The sequence below is a fragment of the Cucurbita maxima genome, unplaced genomic scaffold (assembly GCF_002738345.1).
Source record: "Cucurbita maxima cultivar Rimu unplaced genomic scaffold, Cmax_1.0 Cma_Scf00016, whole genome shotgun sequence".
In the NCBI taxonomy this organism is placed as follows: Eukaryota; Viridiplantae; Streptophyta; class Magnoliopsida; order Cucurbitales; family Cucurbitaceae; genus Cucurbita; species Cucurbita maxima.
In genome coordinates, this window is record NW_019272032.1 from 2,489,284 (window position 1) to 2,514,594 (window position 25,311).

The following is a 25,311-nucleotide window of genomic DNA, read 5'->3' on the forward strand; positions in this document are numbered from 1 at the left end:
TTGTTTTTAAGGTGTAAAATCTGTATGAGGTAAATAATGTGCAGGCAATTTGAGAGAGGGACCCAATAATAACGGAAAAGAAGAGAGACAGAAAAGGGCGAGCACCGTATGGTTGGTCGAGATCTGGATGCAACGGAAATGCACCCACGCGCCACGTGATGCTCCCATTGGAACCTAACCTAAAGTAACCCTAACCACCAAAGAATGTTCACAACCAAAACCAACCATTATACATTGAAAACAAAATACAAATCTTAGTAGTTGTTCGGAATTTTGCTCGTGTTTTGCTAGGTAAATTTTTATCACTTAAAGACAGTGAAAATAGTCTATAGTCTTTAATGTGGATTAGAATGCAACTTCATATTAAACTAGTAGATCTAAATATAGGTGAAATTGTACTCTCGAGTTAACATAGAAATTAAATCTAACATGATATAGAATATAAAAACAGAAATCATTGAGATTTGTTTGAAACCGGAAAAAAAAGAGTTTCAAATCAATATAAACATTCAAATTATCCATGAATCACAATGACTAAGAATTGGAAACTAACACGGAAACAAACTATAAAATACTATGAATCTCAGGTAAACTAGAATTTGAATGAACAATGTATTAAAGTTTGTGTTCATGGCGTACACCAATCAAAAGAGAGAAACTTTCTAGCTAACAGCTGAACTAAGAGAGAGAGATTTTCTAACTAACAACTGAATAGAGAATATACCAGGTGAGGAGAGAAAATCATGCACATTCACATAAAATAATATATATATATATATATATATATATAAACGTAACCCCAATAAAGGCTCATCAATCAGATCATGGGAAGCTACTATTTCCAACTTCAAAGCTCGAGGAAGCTACAATTTGAATATTGATTTGTTCCGGTCGACAAAAATGGAGATCCAGAGATGTCATAGATAATGAGCTTTTATAGAGAGAAAAAACATGCAACATAAAAATGCAGAACTTTAGGATAAAAATACAGAACTAATATGTTAGATAAGGAAGCCTAATCGGACAAATGTAAAAATGCAGAACTATAGTGAAATTACAGCACTATCACTAGTTATGGAGCCTATTCCACACGGAGGATAATAAAGCAGCAAGCATATCTTATGTATGCAACTTTGTTTAGTAGTACCGTGAGCCAGTGTCATAAACTCGTCCCCCAGGATATGCCCCTCTAGCGTCCAAATTAGGATCCCATCCAGAATTACCAAGAAACCGAGCTCGTTCTCTGAAGGAATCGAAATGTTCAGATTCATAATTTTGATGTGCTTGTCCAGGCGCAGGTAAGTTTGTAACTCCACTATTGCCACGAGGATCACCAGGGCCAATGCCCCCATTCATGTAATGATCCATTATTCCTTTCTGGTACTGATGTTGTCGTGCACTTGATTCCCTTTGAAGCAACTCGTCCCGACGACCAGCATGCCGAGCTCGAAGTGCTGCCAATTGTTCCTCATACTGAGCATTGATTGCCATAATTCTCTGAAGATGTGCATCAAAATGAAGTATGTTTGGTAAAGACGATAAGAAAAAACAAGAATGCAGCTCATAATAACGAAAGTGAAATGGGAATATACAAATATACCTCTCTATGTCGAGCATTTTCCTCATCCTCTGCATCATTTTGTTCCTTGGCCAATTTGATTATGTCATCGATAAATTTCTGCTCAAGACCGTCAAAATTCTGTGGCAACAGACCATCCCCAAACCTATTTTCCATGTTTTTTCCATGGGATTGAGATCTGGGGTCGCTATTGCTTCCTTTCTCAAGAACCAATTTTGAGTTAGGTCTCTGACCTTGAAAGTATGATCTCGTTGCATCACCCCCTTGACCTATGATAAACAAACATATTTCTCATTACAGGAATTCCAAAAACTTTGTTTGACAAGAAAAGGCGGAAATCCTTCCCATGCCATGGAGAATTGAATAAACATCTAAATGATATAATGACGAATTTAGCAATGAAAAGGAAAATATCTAAGTGGGGGTAAGGTAGTAAAGAATTTAGGATAAACAATGCCCAAAAATCATCTCTACCAATAAACAGTTAACAGCCTGATACCATGAGGAATATCACATCACTTAACCATTATGAAAGGTAGGTACATTGATTTTGGCATCAATGAATCATTTTATTCTTGTTAACCACATGTATGGAACCCTGGCTAATTGAATTATCTACATACTATCATCTGACCTCAGCTATAAATGTATTTTTTGGATAAGCCCCATACTTGGAGTCTAAGATTTTCCTTCCAAGCTAACATTGGAAAAAGTGGAGGAAATGAAACAACAGTTCAAATTCATATGCTCTCCAAGTATAGCTGACAAACATTAAAAGCATTCAATGCACGGGTTTGAAAATGAAAAACAATTCTTGATAGTTTTTGAGAAGGGAATGATGAATCTAAAAACATTAGTAGTTACATTTCTTATTCAATAACAATCTGATGATTCATCTTATATCCAAGACTTATATCATTTAAAAGTAAACTTTATAAGTATATAAGCCATAAGGTAGCTAGCCATGTTGTTAAATTCACTTTGCATTTTCCCAAGGAAAAAACTCAACATAGAATAACAAGCACAGGTGGGAATCAGAGAATGTTGAAATTGATTTCAATAAACAAGCACGTAGGATTGTTTGTTTTCCATTCTCTTGAAGAAGGATATTGTAATGTATAAGTGCAAAAAACGACTTCTGAAGAAAACAAGTGCAAGCAACTATTAGTGACAGGAGTAACAATACACACACTATTAATGCTTGCCTTCATTGAACATGTGAGAGGCCATAGAGTTTGGCATCTTCGACTCATCTCTTTCCCATCTCCATTGGTCCTCATTTTTTGAAGCTACAAATGAATTCTCTCTTTCGGGAGTGAAGGCTTCCAACCGTCCTTCAAAAGGATCAGGGTGGCTTTGTTCCACCCTTTGACTAGGAACATGATGCATTTGAGAACCAGAATATGAGTTTAGTCCTGAATCAGAATATTGCCCCTGCTGCCTCATTGTTACGAACACCTGTAAAACAACAAAAAATTCAGTTCAAGTCACATTTTCAAGGAGATCTATCAATCAATCAATAAAAAATTGAAAACCAACCATCCCCAATTCCAAACCGACCCCTCCCTCAAACGAACAACACAAAAATGCTGGAGCTGAATGAATTATAGCAACTGAATGTATCGTGGGGGTGATCAAAATGAAGAAAGTAGAAAGGTTTGAGAAAGTTCTGTAAAATATCAAGAAAAATGCCTTTTTTTCCTCCATAATTTGGTAGCAAAATGACTAATTCTAGCTGACTATAAGTGAAAATAGAGAGTTCCAGACAGTGAACAGGCATAAACACATATTTAGGTCATTCTGTCTTCAAGCATCTTCAACGAATTAACTCCCCGATATTAGGATACAACATTATTCCTTTCCAAGCTCCCACGCAACCTAAATACTTCGGGAACATAATCCTCAAACTCAGATCATTTAAACCGAATCAAAGTAACTAATAGCCCAATATTTAAGGCATTTTTTAAACTGAAGTGGCCATGACGTCGTATTCAAATACTTCATAGCTAGCTCACTTTCCGATGAATATACACACGAACACTTGCAATAACACCATTTTCAATACCTCGACAGATAAAAATAACTACAAGAAACACGAATTCATTGACCAAGAAGCAGCAGATGCGCAATTATGAACCCTAATCATTACTCTAGACCGATGGCAACGCATGTAGAACGAAAAGATATAGTGGCAATTATTGCAGACATGGCAGAATTTCGATCGAACGCATAAAAATTTCAAGAACAGAACGTCGTTGTACCTAATATGATTTTTTCTACAATGGTCAGCCTATCTTCTCAATGCTGAAATCGGAGCCCGCAGCGTCGTCTCAGCGAAGTGGAGGTGCCAGATGAGAACAATCCAATTCGGGTCATGTCAGATCCGGAGCGCGCCCGTAATAATGACCCGCTAATACAAAACCCTCGCAGCCCTTGATTTGTTGGAGATCCCGCCACTTCAAAATTATGTTTATTTACTCTCTAATTTTATAATTGAGTCACTAATTTTAAAAAATAAATAGTTTTATCAAATTTATGGTCTTAGTTAATTAATTAAAATAATCATATTTGTTGAAATTACTTTTTAATTTCTATTTTTTTATTTTAAAATTTTATTTTCTGGTCGTGATTGATTATTTCATTACAAACAAACTTCATTTCAAAATCATTTTTGTTTTAAAGAACTTGGTCATGATGTCATCATTGAGTCATTTTCAATAAAGTTTGGTCGTTACTCGATCAAGCTATTTCTCAAATTGATTGTGCCCAAGACTCAAGTCATTTTCTTCTCGACCATCGACTAACCCTGTTGGACCAATTATACTGCATTTAGCGAAACGCACGTGAGTTGACCCCAACGAGTTTTGCCCATTACTCATTTGAATTGGTTCTCAAATGCATCTTGATTGATCATGATCGAAGCTTGAGTTAATGTCTTCCCGACCACTGGAGGATGGTATTGCTTTTGGGGATCAACCCTAACAAGTTGGAACTCTTTGATCGGGTCAACCCTATTTCTTAGATGGATCTTGATCGATCGTGGTAAAGACCTAAGTATAATGATCTTATTGACCATCGGTGGATCCTCGTGTGGGATTGAGCAGAAGGGTTCGTTATCTACTCGAGTCATTCTCACATGACTCGAGTCTCAATACAGTTAGTCGATATCCATTTGAGAAATAGTTGAGCGAGTAACAATTCGACCTTGTTTGTTTATCGTACTCCATAAACCTCGCAAATCAATAAATTTTACAACTAATTATGGAGAATAATTTTTGTATAGAGTTTTTTTTTTTTTTTTTTTTAATAAAAGACCAGAAACATTTATTCCAATTTAATTTAAATAATAATTGAAATAACCAAAAAAATACAGTTCATGTAAACTTTTGCGAAGGAGCTGTAAATTCAACTTACAACACAATGAGGTTTTTCTATTTCTCTATCTTCCCTTTTCTGTTAATTCCCAGGTCAGGCGATAAAGCGAGCAATTTGGGCAGACGTATATAAGAGAAACACCCGACAAAATGGAAGGAAACAATCTTCATTATGCTGGAGAAGTCTCATCATTGAGTTTTATACGCCAGGATCTTCAATTTTGCTTGCTATGGATCGCTCAATTCTCAGGTTCAGGCATCGCCTCCTCGCTTGGCTTCACCGATCTCGTTCTGGTACCACACTTTTCCGCTTCGATTCCTGCTTTTTCTGTGTTTGTTATCTTCGATTTTTAACGAGTTGGTGATTTGTAAGCGAATTTTATATTTGATCAATTGTATTCTGTGAGGCTTTTTAACTCTGATGTTTGTGGTTGAATTACGAGGCCTGTCTGTAGCTTGGCTCTGTACTGTAATGTAATTTGGAAATTTGACGTGATGTGGTACTGAACGTTGACTGCATTTTCTTATGATATTTTTCTGAGCAAAATTACTAAAGGATTTTTGCTTAGCCTAAAATTTATGCAACAATAACCGTATGAATTATCGGATAACGCATTTCACTTGAGGAATTCATCGTTCAGATGGTTTTAAATCTCGAGTAATTGTGCACGGTATTTTCCTTACCTCGTTTTCTAATGTTAGTCCAATTGGAGTTGGCTAAACGCGTTGACAGCTGCTCTTAGTTGATTCGAGTCATATTACATATCCAATCATACACATAGAAGCATTCTACAGTGGGCGTTTTTCTTTATGTTTTTTGTGATGATATGTTTGTCCCTTTCTGCATTTTTCGGCCCTCTAAAATCCTTCTGCCTTAGATCATCATCATATCATTATCATCTGTTTTTCTGCAGTGAAGATCTCTTATTTTTCTATGTGAAAACAAGTACCTAATATAACTCTCTTTGGCTTTCCATTTCAGTGCCAATATTAAATGTGAGGCGTTTTCGGTACAAGGAAATAAAGAGGGCAACCAGTGGGTTCAACAGAGTTGTCTACAGCAATTCTCGGAGTTCTGCTTATAATGCTAAATTTCAAGATGGCAGAGTAGCATTGGTAAAAGAATTGAGATCTTTGAGTGACAATGGCTTCATCACAGAAGTGCAGCTCCTTGGACGCTTGCACCACCGCCATCTTCTTACATTGAGAGGCTTCTCCACAGGCCATAAAAGGTTTGATGACTCTTGATATAATCGTAATTTTACCCATAATTGTAGAAGTTACTGGTATTATTAAACTAGTTTTGGAAGAAACATTTGTGTTTTGAATCCTGTAATATAAAAATAATGCACATTAGGCCATTTAGAGAAACCTCCACTCGCCCTCCTCTTGCATTATATGGTGATGTTGCCTTGACTGCCTCAATTGAATGAGGACAGTCTTGGCTTCAAACTGTGTTTGTCAGAGACTTGTCCCTGACATGGATGGTTTGAGGAACATAACACTGAATAAAACAAATGCAGCGTGCAGTAGTGGATAGTGCTCTCTTTAGCATCGCATTGTTCATAAATATGGCCACCTTTACACTGACTTTGGCCAGTCACATCGGGGCTCCAATGCCCATGCAACCATCCGAGTATATGGACTGTCACCTTACATTTCCCTAGAAGTCTGTAGAGTTTGAGCAGAAGTGTCGATTATAGTATTGCTATTCCCAATGCAGCGTAAAGTGTGTCAGATGCCAATAATCTTGACACTTTGTTACATGATTATTTACCCGTACCTGACATTATTACTTTATGCATACCCGGATGCAATATAGTAGAATAAGCCTCAATGACATAAATCTATCATTCTGAAGGTTGGATAATTTGAATAAATGTTGGGATATTTTGATCAAGTGAAAGAATTCGAGCCATAAGATAGGTTGTATGGAGTAGAACAAGTGCAAAGTCCGATCATCAAGAAGAAGAGACCCCACTTAAGAATTTCTCAAAGGCTCAAATAAAGTTAGTCTGATCAAAACATTACTACATACAGGAAGCAATCTTTAAGCATTTTTTATATGGACTTGTTCTGTCTCAGTTATCATGTGCGTCTATTATATAATACAATTCATACCTGTCGTTTGACATTTCAAAATTTCCATTTTTCCCTTTTGATTCTATGCAGATTGCTCGTGTTTGACGAGATTGGACATGGAAGCTTGAGGGATCATCTTAATGGTATCATCGAGAACTGAGTTGATTGAATGCATTCTTTGTGCACGTTGTCTTATGTGATTGAATCACGATGGTCTTCTGTGACAGATCCTCTCAGGACTCCCTTGAGTTGGAGGCTGAGGCTACAAATAGCCGCAGGTGTAGCTGCTGCACTGGTGAGTTCTCTAACTTTAACAACATTGTCACTTGATATATCACAAGCTCATCAGAACCTCTTGTATACGCACACTCAAAACATTTATAAAAAGACAGTTAAATTATCTTCGATGCAGGAATACTTGCTTCTTTTCACCAATCCCCCAATGTGTCACGTATCCATCAGTTCAAGCACTATCATTTTAGACGAAAATTTCACTGCAAAGGTACCAAAATTATCTTTTCGAGTTTCCTTCGCTCAATTTTCAGTAAAATCGAAGTAGAACTTGAAGCATAAAATGTTTTTCTGCCTTTTACTTGCTCAGATATCTGATATTGGCTTTCACTGCACCCCCGCAAACATTAGTGACTGTCCGGATGCATCAAATTCAGATGGTTAGTTTAGCCAATACAAGAACTGCTCAAGATTGGCATTGTCATTCTCTCAAGATTTTAACCGTTCCTTCTCTTTCCATCACTGCAGATTTTAAGGATCAGAAATGTGGAAACCTTATCTACCAGCTTGGAGCTCTAATCCTGGAACTCGTTACCGGACAATCATCAGATGGAACGAGCACCGACCTTATCAACTGGATCGAAGGGACGAACTTTGCTATGTCGATGAACAAGATGATCGACCCCGATCTCGGAAATAGTTTTGACTACAAAGATGCAAGAAACCTTCTATCAGTAGCGAAGTTGTGCATAAAGTCCAGAGAAAAGCCAAGATTCTCCATTCCCCAAATTTTCCGGTATCTACAGAGTAAAGTATATGCGCCTAGCTGCTAGTATTTTCTTCTTCTTCTTCTTCTTTCTTCTGTTTCGTTCAATACTTATTTTTATATCCACGTAAATTGATTAATTTTATTAGGAAAAAATCTGTTATTTTTGTTTATTTATAAAGTTCATATAAGATAAGCTTGCTCATTAAAATACGACCCATTGCATATTAAGATGTATTTAATATATATTTGATTGAAGATATAATTTTTAATTATTATTAACTATATTTAAATTAATATAAAAAACTGACAGTTCAACCCATAAAGCACCAAAAAATAAACACATTGATTCTCGTGCTATTTTCCAAAATAAATGGCAAGATTCTCACTCTTATGACAATATTAAATACTACATTGTTACATTTGTCATCAAGCTTATTATTTTCATTAAATAATTTGCTCTGCCTACCTTTTCAAGAATGGAAATATTCAAATCATAAATTGTCACACTTCTATCATACTTTTCATTATATATTGACAATTGCATTTAATAAAGCTACTATATGAAGCATATTGCTTTATGTTATAGTTTTCCTAAGTCACATGTATTCAATTCATTCCCAACATTGACACACTCCTACCTTTAATTTTGAAATAAATACCATAGACAATTAATGATAGTTATAATATAAGTATAAATTCTACAATTTTTTAAGATGTTAATATACTGTGATTAAAGTACACCGTACATAAGCTCTCATAATAAATTAAATATATACCATTTTTAAAACTAAAAAAACAATAGAAATTATTTTTCAAAATGCAAATTTTAAGAAAAAAAAAAAAAAAACAAAAAATTGAATGATATGGGGACAGATGGGTGGCATGCATGGACCCCATAACACTTTTTAAGGATCACATTTTGGTAATAATTATGGCAATTTATCTGTCCGCCGGCCTTTATTTATTTATTTATTTATTTTATTTTTGTCTCCCACTTTTTTCTTCTAAAATATTAGGATATTTTATATGGGTAATTCTCGCAATGATCATGGAAATGAAAATTGAAATAAAAGGTAACGATAGAGACGAGGAACATTTCTTCATCCCGTCTCACCTTGTAGACTTATATTTGTAGAAATTTTAATACGTGAAAGTCAATATTAATAATATCAACGTTCACATTGTTAGGATAAATTTAATCGTATTAATGCTTTAAATATTTGTGGCATAAATAAATGCACTTCCTTATGAAATAAAAGAAAAATGTGGCAGGAAGGGCTATATATGTAATTTGGCCCAGACAAAAAGTGGATCAAGAAATTATATATATATAGGTCTCCTAGCTTTTTTTAAAAGAATCTCCAAGAGTAGCTGTAGTTTAATATTGAATAATTTTTAATTTATTTTTAATTTACTTTTGGAATTTTAATTAATTTCCTCATTAAAAGGAAAATGGTCCCTTCTTCAACCAATCACTAATTTTCAAACTGCCTCGATGAAAAAAAAGAAAATAGTACACTTAATTTTTAAATATCATAATATTTAAAAAATAAATAAATATTTATATATAAAAACAACATATAAATATATAATATCTTGTAAAAGCCAGCTCTAACCTCACGTGTTAGACAAACAAGGGTCACTCTCACGTTCCAATCCATGACATCACGCGCCAAATTTTATTTGTTTTTTAAAAACTTTTTTAATAGCAAGTTTTTAAATAAAATAAGTTATAATAATTATACTAACTACAAGTTTTGTTAATTATTTAATAATTATATAAACCCATTTGAAAAATTAACTCATAATCTACATTTATTGATCAATTAATTAGAATTAAAATTTCAAATACTAAAATAAATTAATAATATTTAAACTTTACAATATATTTTAAGAGAGCTAAAAATTTGGAAATAATAATAATAAAAATAGTATTAGTACGGAACTAATGATTGAATTATTATTATTATTATTCATTGGTGAAGCTATCCCTACCCATCAACCGAACCGCCGGCTCGGATTCCGGACGGCACAATCCACGCGCAATCGCGCGTTTCCTTCAACTTTTAGAGGAAAAAAAAAAACCGGGAATCACCGTTTATAGGTAAACCTATATTCCCGGTAATGCCGGTAAACCCGGTGTCAATGTTCTATAATGCGCCGCCAGAACTTAGATCTAACGGTCCAGCGTGCATTATCCGTACACGCTGAACCGGCCGTCAAACTTCAAAGACTGAAACAAAAGAGGGGAAAAAAAAAAAAGCTCGTCGGAGAGAGACAGATAAACGTTCAGATATCATTTCGCGTAAATCGCTTTACATTTTTAGAGAGAGATTGGATATTTTTGTAGAGAGAGAGAAGGCGGAGTTTTATTTCTGGTTTGTTTTTTTCCTCCTCGAGCTTTGTTTGATTGTTAAGGGAGCTTTGAAGATTGTCTCGAACTGCTCATACTTTTCTTTTCTTTTTTGAGGGAAAGAAGGCTAAAAGTTGTTGTTTTTTGTTTGGCTAAATGAAGTTTTTCTTTCTATGCTGAATTTTTTGTTTGGAATTTCTTAATAGTTATTTTTAGAATCGAGGAATCGAGAATCTCTGCTAGGGTTTTGGGTATTGTTGTGTTGCGGACTACTTTTGAAAGTCTGGTATTGGACTTCTGTAGCGAATTGAAATGCCTGTTTGGAAGTGTAATTCGTCGGAAATTTAACTCCCATCTTGAAGTTTTTGGTTTCAACTTTCAATTGAAGAGCTGAATAAATGGACGTTGATTCGTCGATGGTACCGGAGGCCGATCACGATCCGGCGGTGCAGAATCACACCACTGTTTCTGCTGCTGCTGGAGTGGATAGGGATCAGCTTAGGGAGCAACCTCAAGCTTGCAGTGGAACTCCGCCGCAGTCTATGTCATCGCTTCAGCAGCAACAGACCGCCGTGCAGATACAGCAGAGCACGGTTGTAGGGCCAAGGCTTGCGCCTATGTACTCAGTTGTGAATGCGATAATTGAAAAGAAGGAAGACGGGCCGGGGCCCCGGTGCGGCCACACCTTGACGGCTGTGGGGTCTGTTGGCGAGGAGGGAACTCCGGGATACGTTGGACCGAGGTTAATATTGTTTGGTGGTGCCACTGCGCTCGAGGGCAACTCTGCTGCCTCAGGAACTCCATCATCAGCTGGAAGTGCGGGAATCCGTACGTTTTCTTTCCTCTTAATTATACTCTTCAATTGTTGAAGTTATGTTCGGAAAGTGGTTTTTGACGGTATGTGTCATATCACTGAGTTTTTTAAGCTCAAATTTCTCCTAGCTACTGGTAGCGTTGGTGGGGGTTGTTGCTTTGTTGATTGTTCTGTTAAAACCCTAGTTTCACCATTCCCCCAACCAGATTTAGTGTATTGGTGTATCGCAAGGAGTCTATCGTTTGAAGCACACCTGTACTGGAGTTGCATTCTTCTGGAATTTAAATGATGTGGTTTCTTGAAATTCAAATCTGCATTGGCATATGGGCAATTTGCAATCTAATTCCCATTTCAAACATATCTAATCGGGAAGTTAAACCCTTCTGTTTTATTAAGGGCGTGAGGTTGCTGGTTATGTTTGAATTTCTGATCCATTCTTCCTGTAATTTAATCTTTTGTAAAATTTCTTTGTGATTATTCAAAATACAAAAAAGAAAAAAAAAAAAAAATTGTGACCCAATGGGGAAGTTATTGTCCAAGTAATTGTTGAATTTTAATTCCTGTTGGTTTAGTGTGCTAAGTTTCTTGTTCAGAAGGATGGATATAATTAAGGATATAAGTTTCCATGTAAGTTAGTGATGCTTCGGTGGTTCTTTTGGATCTTATTGGACTTGGTTGTGCAACTGATATGTTTCAGCAAGTTTGTAGTTTACATAAGAGGCAAAGCTTGTCACTTTTTAATGCTGGGCGTACCATGTAATTTCCCTGGGTTTAGGGTATCAAATAGAGTGGATAATACCTAATGCTGCCTCACGTTATTTTGGTAAATTGATCAATGCTGCCATTTTGTGACTTTTCTTTAACACACACTAGTTCATGTTGCACTTAGGTTGTTTCTTTTCACTTATGGCCAATATTCTGTTGTCTATATCTCTGATAAATACTTTAATCTAGTGAAACTAATTTGTCTCGCAAGTATGCTATCTGCTTGCCAAAGAATTCAATGTTTGACTAGGTACAGCTCAAGATATTCAAACTGTTTTTTGGTTAATAAATTATGTTAGCAGAGCAGGCAGCTTTAATTCCACTTCAGTTCTGTAAGCTCCAGTTGGACCTCATGGGGTCAGATGTATAACAACTCTGCACATGGGTTTTGAACCAGAAATTTGCTTATGTTTAACGCTGTGAACTATGCTTATTTTGTATTTCCTGTGTTGCAGGGCTTGCAGGAGCCACCGCTGATGTGCATTGTTACGATGTTTTAACTAATAAATGGTCCAGGTAAGTCCAGACTTCATCCTTTCGATCCTTCCATCTCCCTTATCTTCATTTAACAAAACTTTCCTTGTCGAATATCTTGTAGAATTACTCCACTTGGAGAACCACCTACGCCAAGGGCTGCACATGTGGCTACTGCTGTGGGAACTATGGTAGTCATTCAGGTTAGCATTATGAAGTTTCTGATTTAAGTTTGCATAATTTACCCGGTCATGGTTCTGTTAGTTCTTCATTATGTATTTCTCAACTTTGTTATGATGCAGGGTGGAATTGGACCAGCTGGTTTGTCTGCTGAGGATCTTCATGTTCTTGACCTTACACAGCAGCGCCCACGATGGCATAGGTTAGACTTTGATGATGTGCTTTATTCAATTTTAGATATTTTTATATGACATGCCTTGTATGACTATTTTCCTATAGAGTAGTTGTGCAAGGCCCTGGTCCAGGACCACGCTATGGACATGTAATGGCTCTAGTGGGGCAGAGGTACCTAATGGCAATTGGTGGTAATGATGGTAAATCGTACTTCTTTGTAATTTTTTGTATATTCATGTAACACAACCAATTGTTGATTTTTCTGAATATATATATTACTATTTTAATTTTCAATGACACATTGGTCTGTGTTTTAGGAAAGCGGCCTTTGGCTGATGTGTGGGCACTGGACACTGCTGCTAAACCTTATGAATGGCGCAAGTTGGAACCAGAAGGAGAGGGTCCACCTCCGTGCATGTAAATCCCCTTCCTCTTGGCTTTGTTGTGGTCTGTCTTCTTTCATTGTGTGCTTTTACCAACATTTCTACTTCTTTATCGTATCACGCGTGATAACCTTTTATTGGAGTGTGATGTGTGTTTGTAATTGTATATGATGTTCTGATATATCATTATCCGATTTTATATCCTCTTGCTAGGAAGCATGAAGGCTCTTTGATGATAGTTGATATTTCCAAGTTTTCCATGATCATGCTTTGGCTGTGTATTTCCTCATTATTATTATTTTTTTTGTTCTGAAGCAATTGTCTTTATATCGACAGAGAGTGTGTGGACTTTATTTGTTTGTAATTGCAATACACCATGAAATTCATCATGCTTGTTATTTTTGACTTTTGGTATTGTTCGTTATAATTCTAACTCATGTTCTTACATGTACATGTATTCTATTTGACCTGCTTATATTTATGGAGTTGCACTTTTTATGCCTACACATTTTCTGAGTCCAAGTTCATTCATATTATTAAATTCGTCAATAATCTTAATTTTTTTTAAAAAATTGATTAAATCTCACAAGATGCATCATTTTCTTCTCTGGATCATGTTATTTCCTTGCTGAACTGTAGTTCGGCTGTTTTGGAACATTATTAGTTTTGGCCCTCATTTGACACTTCCAATATCACTAGGTATGCAACTGCTAGTGCACGATCTGATGGTCTTCTTCTGCTATGTGGAGGGAGAGATGCTAATAGTGTGGTGAGTGAAAAAAAAAATCTTTGTTGCGTGGCACTTGACTTTGTTAAATGGTTCAACGTGGGATATCCTGTTATTCATTTGGTCCTGTCTTGAGTAGATCCTTAGCACTTGTTACCATGCTATTCTTCTTCTGTGGTAACGGAGTTGTAGATTTAAGTTGAATATTGATTCATGTGGTTGAATTTGCAGTAACTTTTCCTTGTGGGTGAGTGGTTGAAATTAATATTATTAGTTGATATCATGGTTTGTTTAGGTAGTAACTCCTGCTATACAATGCGTCAAGAGAAGATAAACCTAAAAATAGATGGAACAGAAGAGAACATAGTCAGTGGGTAAAATAGATAAGAGCATTAGCACCTATCAATAGATAGAAAATCCCAAATTACTCGGAACTCTGGTAAAAATACATTAAAGATAAGTATTTACTAAAGTTGCCAAGATATTATGATGTGAATCCTAATGTAGTTAATCAATATGCATAAATCACAAGATCCTAAAATCATAAAAGGTTTTCCTTTCTTACCAAAAATATTTATTAGTAATCTCTTATCAAATTATTTTATTTATTAATATCTATGATTTACATTTATGTTGTTTATAAAATTAGTTGAGGTATGCACAAGTTGACACAAATATTCATGGTTATAATAGAAAGAGGTTTGACTTGCAAGCTAGATGCTATAAGAAATGGATAAAATATTTCACCAGTACAACCTCAGAGTTGCATTTTCTTTGACATAGAATGCCTCGATTTATTTTATGCGACTTGGAAGACTCATATCACTGCAAGGAATTTGTATGAGACATTTGTTTATTTGATTCTCTAAAGAAAGAAGGGGAAAGAAGTCTTTGCCTTAGCTAAAGCTATTTTATTCTTAAAATATTTTGAACTTGTATTGAATGTGGTTAACTTTCTTCTTACTTCTGGTCTCCGTTCCTGCAGCCATTGGCAAGTGCGTATGGACTTGCTAAACACAGAGATGGTCGTTGGGAATGGGCAATTGCTCCTGGTGTCTCGCCATCTCCTAGATATCAGCATGCTGCTGTGCGTTCAATCATCTTTAATTTTCCATCTTGCTCTCTCTCTCTCTCTCTATTTCAATTCACTTTCTGCTCTTCCTCTTATTTAGGTATTTGTCAATGCACGACTCCATGTTTCTGGAGGGGCCCTTGGTGGTGGGCGCATGGTAGAAGACTCATCAAGTGTGGCAGGTAAATCAGTAGTATTAAGTAAGGTATCTTTCCCTTTCCGCGAGTATACTATGAGGTTGTTGTTACCATTGCAAGATATGTTAGCATGAATAGCAGCCTTTAAGCCTTTATTAATCTACCTAGGTTGGGAAGACTACTTGACATTGGGCTCTAGTTGAGAAGCTAAAGCATCATGAGTGGTTGTGTTATCGTCACTTCAAATTTGGACTTGATTAAAAATGAGCTGCATAGTTACTGCTGTTGTCTTTGTTCGTTTTTTATATCTAATTTACCTAAGTTATTACAAATTGATTGTCGGAGGCTTCTGATTTTTTTTTTTGGGAATAATGACAAGACTTTTTATCATCCAAAAAAGCAAAGAGGTGCCCTTAAGGGTACTAGAGATTACTCAAAGAGCTTCTATTTTTATAAACCTGAAGCAAATTTACAAAGAAGGTGCGTTAGCAGTCCAGATGGAAGTAGTATAAACAACCATTTCAAAACATTGAACATTCTCCCTCTGGGCATCTTTGAATACTTTACTGTTTCTTCTGTCTGTCTCCCAAGAATTCTTGCTCTTCTATTGTGGTTGTATCCAAGTAAGCTTTGGTCCATGAAATGTTTTACCGACAATGGGAGGTTCAAGAAGATGCTGATTCTGTTAATGATGATGTTCCATGGAGAGTTTCTTCATTGCTTAGGTCATTCTTTTGTTTAGCTTTGACTTAATTGTGTTTTGCCTTCCATTTCCACAGATCTTAATAGAATTTGGTTTATGTTGGCTTAAAAAAATAAGTTTCTATTATATTTAAATCGTGTTAGCATTGGTTTTTTTTTTCTCTCTTTCTTTTTTGAAGTTGTTTAGGCCTTTCTTCATGGCATACTGTTGTTGCTTCCTTCTCTATGTTAACATGATTATTTATGTGTGTCTTTTAGTCCTAGGATCTCTTGCCTTCGGAAGTCTTACAAGGTTCTCATTTTATTCTGTTTACAGTATTGGATACTGCAGCAGGTGTTTGGTGTGACATAAAATCTGTTGTTACCTCTCCCAGGACAGGGAGATATAGTGCTGACGCAGCAGGTGGTGATGCTTCTGTAGAGTTAACTAGGCGTTGCAGGCATGCAGCTGCTGCTGTGGGTGACCTAATTTTCATTTATGGTGGTTTACGCGGTGGTAAGTCATAGGAGCTTTTTATTTATCCATTTGCATATGCATATTCTTTTTGTTTTTCAAATTGATAACAAATAGGGTTTTCATAGAAAGATGAATGGCGTAGCCAGGGAAGATGTGAAGAAAGTAGCATTGTAGTGTTGCAACCTAAGGGGAAAAACACCTTTACTTCGTTATTTTAAATGAAGACAAGATTGGATTACCAAAGGGAGCAAAGTTACCACTAAACCCCAACGTACAAAGCCTGTTACAGTAAATGAAAATTTTACACATCCTTCTTCTTCTGATAAAGAAGTATAATACTTACAGTTTGCTGACTACTATTTAAAATAAAAAGCAACTAAATAGTATTGCAGTGAGGCAAAACATGCTATCAGGAATGTAGAAGTCTCCTGAGCTGAACTTCAATATTTCACATTTTTATGTTTATGGAAACCTAAGCTAGATTATTTTTCCAGTTGTGCATTTTGTCATTAGGATTTATTACTGACACAAAAAGTGGATTATAATGTAATTATGATGATCATAGCGGCAAGAATAGGTTTAGCATGAGTCCAATGGGCGACATGATCTCAGCTACTCAGACAATCTGGTAACATGCATCATTATGATTTCACTTATTGCACATCCATCGACACTGAGATGACCGATGCGATTCTAGCTTTGGATGCAAAAACTGTTATGAGTGTTATTCTATCAAAGGTTATAACTTTTTAATATTTGTCATGTTAACGATTTGTTCATAGAAGCGGTAGATTCTGAATGTCTGAAGGGCTGGAACACTGATATAGTATTTTGTTCATGAGATTTCACAGAGGTTCTGTACCTCAAAATTCTTAATGCATGGCATGTAATATTTTTCACATATCCCACAGGAGTATTATTAGACGACCTTCTAGTTGCTGAAGATCTTGCTGCTGCTGAAACAACAAGCGCAGCTTCACAGGCAGCGGCAGCAGCAGCAGCTGCATCTGGGCAGTTACCATCCAGGTATGGGTTCACCGATGAAAGAGCTAGACAGACGATGCCAGAAGCTGCTCCTGATGGTTCAGTGGTGCTGGGAAATCCTGTCGCTCCCCCTGTAAATGGTGACATGTACACTGATATAAGTACTGAAAATGCAATGCTCCAATGCCAGCGGTTAGTAAATCTTCTCTAGATGAGATTCTCAATTCCAAGTTTATATCGAAATGTCTCTACTCAGAATCCTGAAACTGGAAGTACAATAATACTGTACAGGCAAACGAGTAAAGGTGTTGAATATTTGGTTGAGGCAGCAGCAGCAGAAGCTGAGGCTATCAGTGCTACATTTGCTGCAGCTAAGGCAAGGCAAGTCAATGGGGAAGTTGAACTTCCTGATAGGGATCGAGGGGCTGAGGCTACTCCAAGTGGGAAACAGATTTCTAGCTTGATAAAGCCTGATTCTACTGGATCAAATAGCATTGTTCCTGCTGGAGTTAGGTTGCATCATAGAGCTGTTAGTATATACTACAATTACTACTCTGGATACTAGACGGTCTTTTTTGATATATAAGTGGTAGTGAGCTAAAGATGCTGTGCTATATATTTTAACACTTGTGTTATTAGGTGGTTGTTGCTGCTGAGACTGGTGGAGCACTAGGTGGCATGGTCAGGCAACTTTCAATCGATCAGTTTGAAAATGAAGGTCGGAGAGTAAGCTATGGCACTCCTGAGAATGCAACTGCAGCAAGGAAACTATTAGATCGTCAGATGTCCATCAACAGCGTGCCCAAGAAGGTATTCAAGCATTGGATCATTATAATTTAGGTCCTGTTGAAATTATTACTGAATTATTCTGTGTTGAGTGTTCATTATAGCTACAGTGAAACATTTAATATCTTCCAAGCATATTTGTTATAACTTGCAGAAGAGCTTTGCTATGAGCTTATGGTGAATTTTGCTCTTAAATGTGAACTTGCGATGCCACTTGATTCTATATATCTATCTTTCAACTCGATGCAGTTTAGAAAATTTTCATAATTTTAAATTAGGTTATCAATCGCTCACTTATGATCTTTACAAAATAATGAATTGTCATCTGTAGATTGTATAAGTAGCCTCTCCTACAACTTGAAATCTCCTTTATCCAACATCCTACTCAATCCACTCAACATGTATCCCACAATCTCAATGAGAAAAGGGGAGAAAAGTTCACTCTCTCAACCCCTCGTCTCCTTACAAGAAAGGCCTATAGCTGCTTTTAGCCTTTAGTTGAAGAAGATTATACTTTAAGTTAATTGCTAGTGCTCCATTATGCATTTTTGACTTAATATGATCTTCTTGGTTTAATATAGCTTGCTTTCTCCTCTTATCTTTTTCCAGGTGATAGAGCACCTTCTAAAGCCTCGTGGTTGGAAACCTCCTGTCCGCCGGCAATTTTTCTTAGACTGCAATGAAATAGCTGATCTTTGCGATAGTGCTGAGAAAATATTTTCAAGTGAACCTAGCGTTCTACAGCTTAGGGCTCCTATAAAAATATTTGGTGATCTACACGGTCAATTTGGGGACCTAATGCGCCTCTTTGATGAGTATGGTGCACCTTCCACTGCTGGGGATATTGCGTAAGTAAAGGATTGTTTGGAATATTCTGTAAAGACAAATTTGAATCTTCAATAATCTTTTATTCAATCTATTTTTGTGATATCTTTGATGAACAACTGTCAGATATATCGATTATCTCTTCTTAGGAGATTATGTTGACAGAGGTCAACACAGCCTTGAAACTATTACCCTCCTACTTGCTTTAAAGGTACTCGATTGATGTCACTTATGTTAGTCAAATACCAACCTGTCACATACTGTGCCTTGATAGACTGATTTTTGATACACTTTTACTGCAGGTTGAGTATCAGCAAAATGTGCATTTGATACGTGGGAACCATGAAGCTGCAGATATCAATGCTCTTTTTGGCTTCCGGATTGAGTGTATTGAGCGGATGGTACTATCGTCGTACTCCCGCATGCTTTAATGTTCCATTATATAAACTGTTTATATCGATTAATTTCATTCTTACTGAACAGGGAGAGAGGGATGGAATCTGGGCATGGCATCGGATTAACCGGTTATTTAACTGGCTTCCTCTAGCAGCTTTAATTGAAAAGAAGATAATTTGTATGCATGGTGGTATCGGTCGGTCCATAAATCATGTGGAGCAGATTGAGAATATTCAACGCCCAATTACAATGGAAGCAGGTTCAATTGTCCTCATGGATTTGTTGTGGTTAGTGCTTGTCTATGCAGTTGTTTTCGACTCTTTTGACTAGCTGAGTAGTGATCTAATATATCTCTGGAATGCTGTTCTGTTTAACTCTTTTGACACGCTAGTATACTCATTTCATGTATTAATATGACAATCTACAGGTCTGACCCTACAGAAAATGACAGCGTGGAAGGACTGCGGCCAAATGCTAGAGGTCCAGGTTTAGTCACTTTTGGGGTGAGTGTTAAATGTTCTTAATATGGAGGAAACTCATCTGGATCATCGTTTGACTTGTTAGCACATCAAGGTCACTTGAAGTAGTTTCTTAATGTCTAATGTTAACTACATATCTATTCACTTTAGTTTGGACTTCTGTTAACAAATGTTGATTGAATCTCTTTTCAACTACAACGGATGAATTGATCATTACGGTAAAATGCTCTCATGGAATTGTTACTGCAGCCTGATCGTGTCATGGAATTTTGCAACAATAATGATCTTCAGCTGATTGTTCGTGCTCATGAATGCGTCATGGACGGTTTTGAACGTTTTGCTCAGGGGCATTTGATTACACTTTTCTCGGCTACAAATTACTGCGGTATTCTTCTTGCTCTACCCATCTCATTTCTTGGATCTGTGGATATTTTGTTGATACTATTTCGGTTCATGCTTACAGGCACTGCAAATAACGCTGGAGCTATTTTAGTTCTTGGTCGAGATCTTGTTGTTGTACCGAAGTTAATTCATCCTTTACCACCTGCAATGACTTCCCCAGAGGCATCACCAGAGCGTCATTTAGAAGATACTTGGATGCAGGTGCTGTTGATATGTACATTCATAACGATTTTTCTTCTTCCCCTATATCTGTCTATTGTCAATATTGATTCCATTATATTGGTATTCTGTGAGATCAGGAGCTGAATGCCAACAGACCTCCAACACCAACTCGAGGCCGCCCTCAAGTAACCAACGACCGGGGTTCCCTTGCATGGATATAGAGCATGCCTGACACGTCTCTTAATTTATATCAAGTCTTGCCTCATGCTGCTACCACTATGGCTGTTCTGGTGTAATGTATAGAACAGACGCCCCCATCTCGGAGTACCAGAGTTTGTGTTCGTTGCTCTAATGGATACACAAAGGCTGGAGTTCCAATATTCACACACCTTCAATAAGCCATGAAATTGATTGTATAGGTTGGAGAACCAGGTTTCTGGTGGCAGTGTTCAAAATGCTTGATACGCTACAAGACGTAGTGCATCATCGTACCGTTCGATATTGGATCACAAGCAGGTGGTTTTTTGCTCCAATAGGTTTTACCAATGGTAATATTACAATTTTTTTTTTGGTGTCTATTATTTTCCCCCATTTTTAGAGGGCAGATTTTAAGTTTAAGATATGGTAGTGGGGTGTGATTTTGCTTGTATCATAGAGGTTGTTGTTTTGTTTCTTTGTACAATGTAATTGTGGAGTTGTCATGTCAAGAGATGTGAAGTTTAGTTCTCAATTATTACTCTATTTTTCTCCCAATTTATACATTGTATTAAATCATATTATAAAATAGTTGTAGGTGAAAGGTATCGTTATATTTTATATTATAAATGGGTAATTGTGAGATTCATTTGAGAGAGGAGATCGAAACATTTTTTATAAGAGTGTGAAAACTTTTCACTAACAGATGCGTTTTAGGGAAAATTTGAAAGGGATAGGCCAAAAGGAGAATATTTGTTAACGGTGTGTTTGGGCAATTACAAATGGTATTAAAACCAGATATTGGGCGATGTGGCAATAAGGAGGCTAAGTTCCAAAGGGGTGGACACAAGACGGTGTATCAAGGACACTGGGACCAGATGGGGGCGGATTGTGGATACAACATTAATTGGATAAGGGAACGAGGGCTAGCGAGGATGTTGGGTTCGGGAGAATAAAACATTTTTTATAAGAGTATGGAAACTTCTTCCTAGCATACGCATTTTTATAAGAGTCCCTTCTTAAATGTGAAAGTTTAAAGAATATAATATTCGCTAGCGATGAGTTCGAATCGTTATAATAATATAAATTGCTAATTCAAGTGATATTGTGGCTCGATGAAGAAAGCTTTATTTTCTATGGAAATTCATAACTAAACTTCAACTCTCTATTTACCATATTCCCTCGTTTTTTCAACATCGACGACAATAAAAATAAAAGCATTTTAACTTAATAAAAGAAAAGATATTTATTTGCATTGGGAATAAAGACGTAAATATATGAACTATGAACAAAAAAAAAAAAGCAACTCCAAATCAGTGTTGGATTATGATGTTGCAAAAATGGAAAACCAATTCGTACAGACTGGACGCATATTCAAACCCCATTGGCCAAAAAATATATATCAATTATTAAAAGAAGACAAAAAAACCCATGAAAATGTATGGGTCAAGATCAGTCTCCTTTGATTTTTCTTAATTCTAGAATTGCTAATTTTAGATCATTTTCCATCGTCTTCTTCGATGGCCCTCTCTGTTATTCCTTATTGGGTGGCTGAGATTTAACAATTCAAAATAAATTTGTATGGAGATTTGCGGCGGCGGCGGCGGTGGATCAGGTGGTGGCAATGCAGCAGTGCTCCCGGAGAAGAACAAGAGACCTTCTGGGCACTTTACAGCAATTCGATAATGGAACCAAACACTCTCCTCTGTTCCCTCTCACAACCTTAATTTGCTGATTCTCATTCGCTGTTTCATTGTCTATGAGCTGATTTTGTTGTCTGCCAATTGGGTTTTTAATTCCGGCCGATTTTCCGGTGGGTTTTGATTGCCAGTAGTACTCGTATGGATTCAGAGAAGCCGCCGCGAGCGACGGAGAACGCGTTGGGAGTGACTGTGACAGTGGAGCATCTTTTTCCTTCGGCCACGCCGGATTCCGATTGATCAACCCATTAGTTTTCTTCATCATCATTGCTAATCGGTGGAAGTTCATTACCGAGCTCGACAATATCGGAGTCTTCTCCATCGGAATCTCCAATTCCTCGGCTACCAAATCGTTCTCCTCGTCTTCCGATTCTTTCACTTCCTCAAAATCCCCAGCAATTAATTCTTCAAACTCGTCTTCTTCCTCCTGAACGTTTAAATTCGCCGGAGTAGTAACAAAAGAGAGAATCAGACGCCCATCTCGGCGTTCGGCAAGGAAGTTTTTCTGAGACGGAACAGAGCAGGCGTCGAGAATTAACCGACCATTTTCCCGGCGGGACTGAATGGAAACAGAGCCGCCGTCAGAGGAAGTGAGAGAAGAAATCATCGGAGGAAACGATCTCGGCGGCGTTTTCTTCCGGCCAAATTTGACCGGCTTCCATTGAAATGGGTACTCTGTTTTCATAATCTCGCCGTCAAAATCTCCAGCCTCCGACGACGGGTAGGACGAAAACCCATCGGAGCCAGACTCGGACCCGAGACTCTCAGTACAAATTAAAAGACTATTTTCACCAAGAGAGTTAGTTGATTTCTTATCAAGAGGATGAACATAAGGAAGAGCAGGGGATTTAGGAGCATCAGAAACAGAGTTCTGAAACAGAATCGACCTCCAAGAATCCAAATCCTCTTGTTTTCGAGACTCCACATTGTTCTTATGATCTTGTGGAACAGAACACGAAAACCCAACTCTCTGTTCAAAAGAAGAGGAATGAGCAGCCGACAAAGCTTGAAAAGAGGCAGTTTTGCTGATCGCCGGAGAGCCATGGCGAGTGATCCACTTAGTGGAAGACATGTCGGCGGAGAGAGTTCTCCTCAGGGAAGGAGGTGGGTTAATGGGTAACTGAGTATTATGGGAGGGGAGAATGGTGAGGATACCCTGTTTCTGAAATGACTTGTAATGGTTGAAGGAGTTCATAAATGGAACAGAGTCCGCCATTGTTGGAAACAGAGGAAGAAGAAGATGAGATGATAAATAAAACAAAAAAAATGAAGGCTGAAGCAGAGGAGGCTTAGCAAAGAGTAGAGGACGGGGAAGAGGGTATTTGTAGGGAAAAAAAAAAGACTTCCAGCATCCTCGGTGCTCGTGGGTCCCGACTTGGTCCCGTCTTTACAAATTAAATAGACATCTTTAATTTCAATCTTATAGTCACGAGATCCCGTAATTTGGATGTTGATTAGCTGCCCACCAAATACTTACTAGAACTCAAAATTAATTCGATAACCTTAAAATTCTTCTACATCGTAGTTCCACGAGAGTTAACGAACCGACATATCTAGAAAAAAATACAAGCTAATTCAATTGATTAAAAGTTTTAATTTAATTATTTAATTAAAAACTAAAACTATATATATTACCATTTTTGTGTAATTTATTTTTATTATAAATACTATTTAAAATGTGAATAATATTTTATTGGACATCAATAATTATTTAACGGACGGGTATAGCCGTCTAATAATAATAATTATTATTTTAATATTACAATTAAAATGGTGAATATTGTTCCAGCTCAATTGTGGAAATTACCCATCTACCCTTTGTCTTTTAGCATAAAATTTATGGCAATATTTTTCTTGAAAGAAATATATAAATTAAAAAAAAACTAAAAAAAGAAAAAGAAAAACCGATAATTAGCTACCTACGTTCCTAGTTTGAAATTACAAACCCTAAACTTCAGATTTAATTAAATAATTAGTGGTTTATATTTAACCTTCAAAAATAATATTAAAAATTTAGAGATAATTCGATGTTTTTTCTATATATCGAAGATAAAAGTATTTTTTAACTTTTTAAAATGGACGAGGATATTAATTAAAAAATTAAAAGGAATTTTAAATCCATATTTAAATATTTAAATTATATTTAATATAAAATGTGGTTGAGGGGTTTGGCGCAATTCGAGGGAGAGAGAGACGTTGTGGCAGACCGGACAGTCCCTTTTCGTCAACAAACAAACAATATCCACTGTCCTCTATTCTACGGTCTCTACGACATTATTTTTTTTTATTATTATTATTATTAAGTAATTCAGTTTATTTAATTAATACTTGCTTACAAAGTAATAATAATTACAATTCATTAAATTTAAATTAAAAAGTAATTATAGTCGTTAAATAATTATTACTTTTCTAATTAATTTAATAATAATATTTTGTTCCTGTTATAAAGCAACTAAGCGAATCCAAAATTCTTATTGTAATTATTTATTTTTCGAAAATAAATTATTCGATAGCCCAAATGGGTATAGGAAGAATATATGCAAATTTTTATTTTTTTAAAAAAGAAAAAAGCGCAAGCGTGTGGCTTTGCTGCTATGGGCGCATGTGGATTGCACTATCATTATCCTAATCACTAATCATCTACCATTACTTTACTTAATCACTCCATTAACATAGGATTCAAAAAATTAGCGAATGAATTAATATTATAATTATGTTGACTAATCATGTTTAAATTATTATATTGTATATAATTTTATATCCTCAAAAGAAAAAGCTTAAAAGACGGTCGGTTAAGTGTTTTTGATCCGTCAAAATAAGTCTGACTTTTTCATTATACTATAATATATTATTATTATTTTAATCTCGATAGAACTGATGTGATGACGTGGAATATTATTTAAAATATGAAAGGTATGTGTGTATATATATATAATTACAAAAATTGAGGATGTCAGCGAAACTTTTCCAGAGTGGAAATTAAAAAAAAAAAAAATTGGAATGAGGATTCTTGTCAATAAATAATTTATTTTTAATTTTAATTAATTATTTTTGTGATTATTCCCATTTCCATCATAAGCCCTATGCTTTCCATTATTGCATTGATTGG

The 25,311-nt window shown here is 36.2% G+C and overlaps 4 protein-coding genes across 5 annotated transcripts; 2 read left to right on the forward strand and 2 right to left on the reverse strand.

Moving 5' to 3' along the window:
- Window positions 1–808: 808 nt before the first annotated feature.
- LOC111490759 lies at window positions 809–4,009 on the reverse strand. 2 transcript variants are annotated; one of them, XM_023139352.1, is made up of 4 exons: window positions 3,841–4,009; window positions 2,785–3,037; window positions 1,601–1,848; window positions 809–1,497 (listed from the first exon to the last, which is right to left on the reverse strand). In XM_023139352.1, exons 2-4 carry the CDS (start codon window positions 3,023–3,025, stop codon window positions 1,138–1,140), a joined length of 849 nt encoding a protein of 282 aa, XP_022995120.1. In that variant the 5' UTR covers window positions 3,026–3,037; window positions 3,841–4,009; the 3' UTR covers window positions 809–1,137. The 2 variants fall into 2 exon arrangements, with proteins under 2 accessions (XP_022995120.1, XP_022995121.1); XM_023139353.1 differs by lacking the exon at window positions 3,841–4,009 and adding an exon at window positions 3,645–3,791.
- Window positions 4,010–4,972: 963 nt separating this feature from the next.
- Window positions 4,973–8,239, forward strand: LOC111490756 (probable receptor-like protein kinase At1g49730). Its single transcript, XM_023139347.1, has 7 exons — window positions 4,973–5,247; window positions 5,936–6,185; window positions 7,126–7,178; window positions 7,263–7,330; window positions 7,448–7,537; window positions 7,637–7,706; window positions 7,795–8,239. Exons 1-7 carry the CDS (start codon window positions 5,184–5,186, stop codon window positions 8,097–8,099), a joined length of 900 nt encoding a protein of 299 aa, XP_022995115.1. The 5' UTR covers window positions 4,973–5,183; the 3' UTR covers window positions 8,100–8,239.
- A 2,053-nt stretch (window positions 8,240–10,292) lies between these two features.
- On the forward strand, window positions 10,293–21,081 carry LOC111490697 (serine/threonine-protein phosphatase BSL3). Its single transcript, XM_023139248.1, has 21 exons — window positions 10,293–11,216; window positions 12,423–12,483; window positions 12,566–12,644; window positions 12,744–12,823; window positions 12,901–12,995; window positions 13,113–13,212; window positions 13,878–13,947; window positions 14,891–14,992; window positions 15,078–15,159; window positions 16,133–16,312; window positions 17,185–17,449; window positions 17,549–17,786; window positions 17,897–18,067; window positions 18,653–18,891; window positions 18,995–19,079; window positions 19,171–19,269; window positions 19,352–19,551; window positions 19,692–19,767; window positions 19,993–20,128; window positions 20,207–20,346; window positions 20,445–21,081. The coding sequence occupies exons 1-21, from the start codon at window positions 10,787–10,789 to the stop codon at window positions 20,526–20,528; spliced, it is 3,012 nt and encodes a 1,003-aa protein (XP_022995016.1). The 5' UTR covers window positions 10,293–10,786; the 3' UTR covers window positions 20,529–21,081.
- Window positions 21,082–21,794: 713 nt separating this feature from the next.
- LOC111490738 (protein FAF-like, chloroplastic) lies at window positions 21,795–23,557 on the reverse strand. The gene has a single exon (XM_023139322.1). It carries the CDS (start codon window positions 23,416–23,418, stop codon window positions 22,114–22,116), a length of 1,305 nt encoding a protein of 434 aa, XP_022995090.1. The 5' UTR covers window positions 23,419–23,557; the 3' UTR covers window positions 21,795–22,113.
- Window positions 23,558–25,311: the final 1,754 nt, after the last annotated feature.